Source organism: Artibeus jamaicensis, unplaced genomic scaffold (assembly GCF_021234435.1).
Source record: "Artibeus jamaicensis isolate MK-2021 breed Jamaican fruit bat unplaced genomic scaffold, CSHL_Jam_final contig_685, whole genome shotgun sequence".
In the NCBI taxonomy this organism is placed as follows: Eukaryota; Metazoa; Chordata; class Mammalia; order Chiroptera; family Phyllostomidae; genus Artibeus; species Artibeus jamaicensis.
The window spans coordinates 17,681,391-17,690,968 of record NW_026521924.1 but is presented as its reverse complement, the minus strand read 5'-3'; the positions used below and the strand labels follow the sequence as shown (position 1 = coordinate 17,690,968).

The 9,578-nt window shown below is 41.6% G+C and overlaps 2 protein-coding genes across 13 annotated transcripts in view; one reads left to right on the top strand and one right to left on the bottom strand.

Moving 5' to 3' along the window:
- Positions 1 to 2,035: 2,035 nt before the first annotated feature.
- On the bottom strand, positions 2,036 to 9,525 carry LOC119063344 (synapsin-1-like). Of its 5 annotated transcripts, XM_037164665.2 has the most exons (4): positions 9,041 to 9,525; positions 7,303 to 7,384; positions 6,992 to 7,079; positions 2,036 to 4,666 (listed from the first exon to the last, which is right to left on the bottom strand). In XM_037164665.2, the coding sequence occupies exons 1-3, from the start codon at positions 9,405 to 9,407 to the stop codon at positions 7,013 to 7,015; spliced, it is 516 nt and encodes a 171-aa protein (XP_037020560.1). In that variant the 5' UTR covers positions 9,408 to 9,525; the 3' UTR covers positions 2,036 to 4,666; positions 6,992 to 7,012. The 5 variants fall into 5 exon arrangements, 4 of the variants coding, with proteins under 4 accessions (XP_037020560.1, XP_037020561.1, XP_037020559.2 ...); XR_008392608.1 differs by lacking the exon at positions 7,303 to 7,384 and having other exon boundaries at positions 9,135 to 9,218; XM_037164666.2 differs by lacking the exon at positions 6,992 to 7,079.
- Positions 9,117 to 9,578, top strand: part of NCOA6 (nuclear receptor coactivator 6) — a 95,400-nt gene continuing 94,938 nt past the window's right edge. For 7 of the 8 annotated variants that reach the window (XM_053671011.1, XM_053671007.1, XM_053671006.1 and 4 more), the window contains exon 1: positions 9,119 to 9,206. The gene's annotated coding sequence lies outside the window, so the exon portion shown is untranslated. Of the gene's footprint in view, positions 9,207 to 9,578 lie in introns of all 8 variants that reach the window. The other variant, XM_037164655.2, reaches the window with a different exon arrangement.

Here is a 9,578-nt window from a genome sequence, read left to right as displayed (position 1 = left end):
ATGTTTATAGATGTCCTGGAGGTTCCTAAGCCTCTCCTTATTTTTTTTAATTCTTGTTTCTTCCTTCTTTTCTGTTTGATTGTTTCTTTCTTCCTTCTGGTCCACTCCATTGATTTGAGTCCCAGTTTTCTTCCCATTACTTTCGGTTCCCTGTGCATTTTTCTTCATTTCGCTAAGTGTAGCCTTCATTTTTTCATCTAATTTGCAACAAAAATCAACCAGCTCTGTGAGCATCCTGATCACCAGTGTTTTGAACTATGCATCTGATAGGTTGGCTATCTCTTGGTCCCTTAAAAGTATGGCTCTGGGGCTTTGTTCTTCCATTTGAGCCATTTTGGGGGGGGGGTCCTGGTTGTGCCTGTTATGTAATGAGGGACAGAGCCTTAGGTGTTCACCAGGGTGGGGCAACCCAGTTGCTGGGTTGTGATACTGTAAGTGGGGATGGGATCAGAGAGGGAACAATGGCGCTTGCTCCACTCTCTCAGATTTCAGTCCCTTCTGCTGTTTCCCACAAGCAAATTGGGGCTTTTCTGGTGCTCGTTCCTGGGTGGGTGGGCTTGTGTATGTTCTAGGACTCTGTGGGTCTCTCCAACGAACTCTCCTGTGATGCTGGGAGTCTCTCCCGGCACCTCAACCCCCGCAAGTGTTTTCAATCGGTGCTTTTGGGCTTTATTTCCCGGGGCTGGGGCCCTGGGTTGCGTGGTCTTTCTCGCTCCCCATTTTTGCCTGGTTAATCTGCACGCAAATGTGTGACTGTGAACAGCCAGCCGCCTTGCATACCTCACTGGGTCTGCTTGCTGCCTCCCTGCACCTGGGGTCTGCCAACTGCCACCTGTGTACCTGGGTCCACTAGCCACCACTTTTTCCTGGCGTGACCCCTCTCTACCAGCTGCCAACTTCGCCTCTCTTACTAGTCTGGATGAATGGTTGTCGGACTTCCATACAGTTCAGTTTTCTGTCAGTTCTGGTTGGTTTTTTTTTTTTTTCTAAATTTTTGTCCTTAATTTTGGTTGTGCGAGGAAGCACAGTGTGTCTACCCACGCCTCCATCTTGGCTGGAAGTCCTAGACTTTATATTCTTAACCACTTTTACTTTAGTTAGACTGCACTATCTTGACCTACTATTTAAAAAACATAAAATTCACTCATATTGAGAACTGAATTTTTTCTGACTATGAATGGAAGAGATGCTTGGAAATTTAAAAAGTTTTTATGGTGATATTCTCTCTGGCCTCAAATTAGCTCCAAGATATAGTACCTTGCTTTTTAAATGGGATATTTTGGTATTTCCTTCAAATCTTGGTTAAGAGATGAAGCTTCCTGATTTCAAAATTTACTACAAGGTTATAGTAATCAACATATTGTGGTACTGGCATATGGATAAACATATCAATGGAATAGAATTGAAAATCCAGAAATAAACCCATATATCTATGGTCAATTGATTTTTGGCAAGAGTACCAAGATTATTCAATGGAGAAAGAATAGTCTCTTCAACAAATGGTGCTGCCACAACTGGATAGACCACATACAAAGGGATGAAATTTGACCGATACTTCACATCATAAAAAGTAACTCACGATGGATCAAAGCCCTAAATATAAGATCTAAAACTAAAACTCTGAGAAACATACAGGTAAATCTTTACAACCTTGACTTTGGCAATGGTATTTTTAGCTGTAAGACCAAAAGCACAAGCAACAAATTAAAAATAAATTAGACTGCATCACGATTAAAAACTTTTATGCATCATAGAACCTCAAGAAAGTGAAAAGACAACCCCCACCAAGTTGAGAAAATATTTGCAACCACATATCTGATAAGGGTCTAGTATCCAGAATATGTAAAGAACTTACAGTTCAACAACCCAATTAAAAGATGGGCAAAGGACTTCAATAGATATATCTCCAAAGAAAATATACAAATGGTCAACAAGTCTATGACAAAATTCTCAATCGATATAAGAAGTCACTAGGGAAATACAGATCAAAATCACAATAAGATACCACTCTACATTATTTATAGGTTGGCTATAATAATTTTTTAAAATCATTTAAAAATATTTTATTTATTCATCTTTAGAAGGGAAGGAGAGAGGGAGAGAAATATCAATGTATGGTTGCTTCTCCTGCGACCCCTGCTGGGAATTGGCCCCTGCTGGGAACTGGACTGCAACCCAGGTGTGTGCCCTGACTAGGGATCGAACCGTGATCCTCTGGTTTGCAGGCCAGTGCTCCATCCACTGAGCTACACCAGCCAGGGCTAAAAATCATTTTTAAGAAAGAAGTATTGGCAAGGGTATGGAGAACTTGGAACCCTCATACATTGCTGGAGGAAATGTAAAATGATGCAGCCACTGTGGAAAACAGTTTGGCATTTCTTTGATAAGATAAACATAGAATTGCCATATGACCCAGCAATCCCTTTCCAGATATATACTCCAAAGAATTGAAAACAGGTGCTCAAACAAGAACTTGTACATAAATAGTAGGACTATTCACAAAAGCCAAAAGGTGCAAACAACACAAATGTTTATCAGTGGATGAATAGGATAAACAAAATGTGATATATTCATACAATATTATTCAGCCATAAAAACAAATGAAATACTGACACATGTTACAACATGGATGAACATTGAAAGCATGCTAAATGAAAGAAGCCATATTTATATGAACTATCCAGAATAGGCAAATCTATGATGACAGAAAGCAAATTAGTAGTTGCTTAGAAATAGGGAAGTGGGGGCAGGGAAATTGGAAGGAGGGCAACATCTAAGGGGCACAGGGTTTCTTTCTGAGGTGATGAAAATATTCTAAAAAATTGACTGGCGATGGTTGCACCTATCGTGACCATACTAAAAAACACTGACATACTCACTTTAAATAAGTGAATTGTATGGTATGTGAATTATAACCCTATAAAGCTGTGTCTTTCTTTAAAAAAAAAAAAAGACATAGCATTTGGCAATATCAACTCAAGCAGAACATGTGCAAACTCTATGACCCGGCAATCTGAGTCTTATGTATATATTCAGCAGAAAATTGTACATTCATCCAAAGACATGTACAAGAATATTCACAGTAGTACTATTAAAAACAGACCTGAAGTGGAAATTGTAATGCTCATCATCGCTTGAATGGGTAAATTGTGATGTATTGAAATAATGAATCAAATAATGAATAATGTATTTATATCAATGAAGCAATGAAAAGGAACAAACTACAACTATTTGTGACAATATAAATGAATTACAAAAACATAAAATTGAGCAAAAGAAGCCAGATTCAAGATTCTATTTATATAAAGTATAATACCTGGCAAGCCTAATCTATACAGTTAGAGGTCAGGATACTGTTTTACCCTCAGGGGCATGAGTAGGTAAATAACTAGAAAGGGGACAATGAGGTGCTTTTGTGGGTTGGTAATGTCCTATTTTTTGATTTGGGAGTTCTTTAGATCACTTTATGAAAATTCACTGGGCTTTACACACTTATGATTTGTGAATTTTTATGTTATACTTTAATTAAAAAGTTGAAAAATGTTAGAATGTTTTTGAAAACAGGCTTTTAAATACTAAGAATGTATCTCACTGGGTTTTTGTTTGTTTTTTGGTCACTTCTCGATACTCTTTAATTTTTTTCAGTCGTGTTATTATCACTCTATTTCTGTTTTTCAGTTTTTTCCCTAAAGGCAAACCATTGCTGCCCATAAATAGGGCTTTCTTCAAAGTAGAAGCGATCCTTCTTTTATTTTTATTGTAGCAATTTTCAACCTTTTTCATCTCATGACACACAAACTATTACTAAAATTTTGTAGCACACCAATCTGACAAGAAAAATAGGTGTAATTTTGAGTCGGTCACACTGGATGGCTACTGTTGTGTTGGCTATTATCATTTTTTTTCATACCTCCTTTGAGGAAGTATTTTAAAGAAAAAACTCTATCTATTTTTAGAGAAAGGGAAAGAGAGGGAGAAAGAGAGGGAAAGAAACATCAATGTATGAGAGATACATCAATTAATTGCCTCTCACCTGGCCCAAAACCCAGGCACATGCCCTGACTGGGAATTGAACTGGTAACCCTTCAGTTCACAAGCTAGCACTCAATCCACTGAGCCATACCAGCCAGGGCTATTGTCATTTCTTAAATCTGACAATCTAAGGGAAAAGAGGTTAGTGCCCCTAAATAAATAGTCAGGTATTGCATGTTTTAAAAATTCTTATGGAACACAGGTTGCAAATCACTGTCCTATTGTCTTAAAATTGTAGAGCTGATTTTCTCCCATCCAAGGACTAACCAGGCCTGACCATGCTTAGCTTCCAAGATCCGATGAGATCTGGCACATTCAGGGTGGTATGGCTGTAGACTGATTTTCTAATAAAAAGACAGTTTACTGCCAACTACTGGTAAATTGTCACAACAAATTTATAAATTATAATGTCTATGGCACCCATTTAGATATGATGTCCTCCTGCAAAACACAGCTTGTCCAACTAAATGTGGTAACCAGTCATTTGAAATTGTTGTGATGAAGTCTGCAGAAAGTAGAATGTCCATGCTCTGTAGATGGTTTTGTTCTTCTTTTCTCTCATACTTGACGTTCTTTTTAAAGACATGGTTTAAGTATTTACCATCAGTCTTATCACTGCAAAGTGTAAGCCCACCTGGACAAACAAATAAAAGTAGAAGGTCAATAAATGTTAATCAAATTGTTCACATCAAAGAACAACTGATTAGCTTTTTCTTTACCCAAATCTGTATCCATTACAATCCTAGATGTCTTCAACACTTTTCTTGCTCACATCCTGTGAAGCAACCTGATAACCTCTTTTAGGGCCTCTATTAATCTGTTGCTGGTTGAGGCTTCCTAAGTGCTAGGCATTCTGCTAAACATTATAACTACTAATGCACTTAATCCTCCACTAATTCATTTAATCCTCTAATCCTAATCTGTAAGGTGCCCTTACTATCTGCACTTTACAGATGAGGCAACTGAAGCACAAAAAGGTTGTTATATTACAAGTGCTGATATTATAAAAATGCATTCTTTAGGGAGTTTTCAGTCTATTATGGACACAAAACAAAATAAAAAAATGTGTAAGGATTTAAAAAACAAACAAGAGTAAACACTTTGAACTCTGTCAGACAAGCTTTTATATCTGTTTGATCCCAGTTTTCTCATTGGTCTGACAAGGTTAGACTTGCCCAAGGTCACATAGCTGATACATGGCAGAGCTGGAATCCAAACTTGGGTATTTTGGCTCCAGAGCCCAGTCCTGTAATTATTGTGCTAACCATAGGGCCAGTCCACGGCCTCTTTCTGTTCCTTTGCTGCCTTCCTGTGGGCAACAAATATTTATGTTGCCTATACTCCTGCTATTTTCACCTATGGGATGTGTAGGTACCCAAGCGGGCCCCTGTCTCCCAACTCCCTGCATCCTTCCTAATCCCAGAAAAAATTATGACCTTCAGCATAAGGATATGGAAAACAAGGTAAAAAAAAAAAAAGACAGAATAGTGGCTCAGGTTCTGATTTATATATGAGGTCTGTCTGTAAAAAGTCCAGCCATTGTTAATATAACAAGAACGGTTTGTGCAAAATCAGTGTAGCCTGGCAGCCAAGGAGAATGGGCTGGAACATACATACCTGAACAATGACGATGTCACTGTACTTGTCAGTGGGAGTGGTAGACGCTGTTGAGTGAGCATGTGTACTGTGTGGCTATGGCTTTCAAAATGACTGAGCAAGTAGAACAAGGAACCTGCATCTAATTTTGTATTGAGCTTGAACATTCCCCCATGGAAACTATTTGGATGATACAGAAGGCCATAGCTATGGGCAACTCATGATTGGCAGCTTCATCATGACAACACACCCACTCACCCATCAAGTCTCATGCAGTTTTTTGGCAAAACATCAAATCACCCAGGTGACTTAGCCCTACAGCCCAGATTTGGTGCCCTGAGACTTCTGCCTTTTCCCAATACTAAAATACTTTTGAAAGGAAAGAAAATTCAGACCACCAATGCAATTCAGGAAAATACAACAGGGCAGCTGATGGTGAGTGACTGCGAGAACTGTGTGAGGTCTCAAGGTGCCTACTTTGAAGGGGACTGAGGTGTCATTGTCCTATGTACAATGTTTCTTGTTATCTTCTTCAATAAATGTCTCTATTTTTCATATTACATGGCTGGATACCTTCTGGACTCAATTTTTTCATCTTCCCCAAGAAATGCTGTACCTATTTAAATAGTAACTCTGTTCCCTCCTCCCTCCAACCCTTGGTAATCACTATTCTACTTTCTGTCTTATGAATTTGACTACTCTAGGAAACTTACATCAGAGGAATCATATAATATTTGCCCTTTTGTGGCTTAATGCCTTCAAGGTTTATCCATGTTGTAGCATGTGTCAAAATGTCCTTCCTTGGTAAGGCTGAATAATATTCCATTGTATGTAAATAGTTCATTTTGCTTATCTATTCATCTGTTGACAGATGAATGGATAACTAGGTTGCTTCTAACTTTTGGCTACAGCGAACAATACTGCTATGAACAGGGATGTACAAATATCCGTTCAAGTCCCTGCTTCTACTTTTTTGGGGTAAATATCCAGAAATGGAATTGCTGGATCAATCAGATGGTAATTCTATGATTAAATTTGTGTGAAATCATCAAACTTTTTCCCCACAGCCGATGCACCATTTACATTCCCACCAGCAAAGTAAAACTGTTCTGATTTCTCCATAGCCTCACCAACACCTGTAATTTTGTTATTTATTTATTTTTTAGTAATAGCCACCCTAATGGGTGTGAAGTGGTCTCATTGTGGTTTTGATTTTCATTGTCCTAATAACTAGTGCTGTTCAATATCTTTTCATGTGCTTATTGGTCATTTGTATGTCTTCTTTGGAGAAATGTATATTCAAGACCTTTGCCCATTATTAGATTAGATTTTTGCTGTTTAGTATCTTTCAGAGCGTTCTTACCTCTAGAAATTTTTGTAAGACTTAGAGGTGTATGTAGTATATGTATGTCATTTCAGCCTCTGGGCTGACTTCTGGCAGGACCTTGTCTCTGGATGAAATAACCAGGATGAAATAATCAGAGTTTCTCATTTAGTCTTTCATATTAATTACTTAATCAAGTAAATCATTAATTGTACCATTATCCAAAGAGTTGGTCTTTGGGTATGGTTGATTTCCAGGCTAACACAAAAGAGTATATGCTTATACGATTACATAAAGTTCAATAATTGTCAACATTGATCTATGATGCTAGAAATCAAAATAGTGGTTACCTCTGGGGGAGCAAGTATTGACTAGGAGGGACAATATGGCAGGGAAACAAAGGAAACTTTCTGGGTTTATCTGTAACTTGATCTGGATGGTGGTAACAAAGGAACATAGGTAAAATTTTATTAGGCATACACTTAAGATATTTGCATTTTGCTTTATGTAAATTATACCTCACTTTTTAAAAGTTAAAGAAAATACTTGAAAATTTTTTCCAGGCTCTTATTGTAAATCCTTTTGGTATTAACTTCATAGGCTCAAAGGTGTAAGGTGTCCCCTTGTGGTTCTCTCTGCCCTCAAGCCCAGCACCTACCCCAATGTCCAGGATTCATACACATAACACATATTAACTAGCGCCTCCTCTTGTGCCAGGCATTGTACTGTGTGCTGAGGAACCAGCAGTAAACAAAATGGATAATCTCCCTCTTTATGAAGCTGGCAATCTAGTGGTAAAGATGGGGAATAAATAACCTAGCACATCCTATTAAGAACAAATAAAGAAAACTGTTTGGGAAGTGGTCAGAGAAGGTACCCTTGGGGTAGCAATATTGGAGCTGGGATCTGAGTGCTGAGGAGTTATTTAAGGGGAGAGGGGGAAGGGAGAGTATTTTAGGTGGGAGGGATCAGGCTGTGTTAAAGGTCCTGAGAGAAGTACAATATGTGAAGGTCACTGTAGTTGCAGTCCAGAGAAGCAAGGAGGGCCCTGAGATATGTCTGGAGTTGTGGAAAGAGCAGCAGTAAGAAATTTATTTGGCCTTTATCTTAAGAGCAATGTGGAACCATCAGATAGTTTTAAATAGGGAAGGGGCATAATCAGATTTCTGATTTAGAAACATTACTCTCACAGCAGGGTAGAGAATAGATTGGAGGAGTACCAGAGAGGCTGTAAAAAGGCCCTGGACAGTTTGAGCATCAGGCCTAGCATAAAGTGTGTGCTCAATAAGTAATTGTGGACTAAAAGAACTCCTGACTTTTTTTCTTAGGTGAAACCAGTATGCCTGAGCTTTGCGATAAGGTTACAATCCACCTGCTCATCTCCTGTCTTCTGTGATGCTTTTGTGGTAACAGACTCTTAACTCCCATTTTACAGGTGATGAAGCTGAGGTTCAGAGGCAAAGAAAAACACACAGCTATCAAGGGTGAAAGCCGGATCTGAATCCAGGCTTGTAGTCAGACATCAAATCCAGTGTTGAGGAGGCTCCCCTACATTTGAGGAGGGGGAAGGCATCTGCTGAGCTTGCTGGAGTGATGGTGATGGGAAAATGTAGAGAGGGACTTATAGGCAAATGATAATAAAGGCTAAAGATTGTATTTATCACCATTAAAGTTATTACACACTATATGTCAGATGCTGTACCAAGTGTTTTACATGCCGTGGCTCATTTCCTCTTTGGAAGCACTATTATCCCCATAGTTCAGATGGGTAAACTGATGCCTGAAGAACTGAGTTGCCCAAGAACACTCAGTCAGAAGCCTCTCATAGGGCTGTACAGTGACTCTGAGGTGGGGGCAGGAACCACTGGTATATTTCAGCGCCATGCGACAGACAGAGCCATTGGGTCGAGGTACCAAGCTCTGCACTCAAGTGAACGGGTGCACGCTCCGCCTCGCGCACTTAGAGACGTTTGGCCACGTGACCAGACCCCACCCACCCTGGTCCGCCCCGCCCCCGCCCGCACTCCCTCCCTCTCTCCCTCCCTCCCCCTCCCTCCCCGGCCCGGTCCGGCCCATCCCCCTCCCCACCGGCTCCCTGAGGCCCTGCCGGGTCGGGCTGCTGGCAGCCGGGCGCCGACGGCCGGACAGACGGGCGCACGCGAGAACAGACGGACGAACTCACGGAGGGCCGCGGGCACGCACGGCCCGGGCCGGTGCTCCGAGGCCCGCCCGGGAGGGCTGGGGCCGCGCTCAGGTGAGGTGACGGCGACGCGAGCCCGTAAGGGGTGGGCCCGCCGGCCGCCCGCGTTCTCGGCCCGGCTAGCTCCGCTGGAAGGAGGCACTGCCCGGGCCTGGCGCGGAAAAATGGCGCCGACCGACCGTAGAGCACGGCCCGTGTAAGGGCCCAGCCCGGAGCCGCCCCGCCCGCCCGCCGTGCTCGTGTCCCCGTCGCCATGTTGGGGAGCGGACCCCGGGCCTGCGGGCGGGGGCGCTGGAGGGAGCTAGGGCTCGGCCGGGTTTGGAGGGGGTGCCGGACGCGCGGTTGGGGCGCTGAGGAGAGTGCAGGGCGGGCCAGGGTCTGCACGGGGTGGTGCTTCAGGCCCGAGGAACTGGCGGAGCCGGACGT

What these genes read in the sequence shown, in the direction of transcription:
- LOC119063344 (XM_037164663.2), bottom strand. Translation starts at nt 9,407, where the DNA reads ATGGCGACGGGGACACGAGCACGGCGGGCGGGCGGGGCGGCTCCGGGC. An exon ending in GGCAGGGCCTCAGGGAGCCG is followed by an intron (nt 4,667 to 9,040) that starts GTGGGGAGGGGG and finishes TTGTTTGTCCAG; the next exon opens with GTGGGCTTACACTTTGCAGT.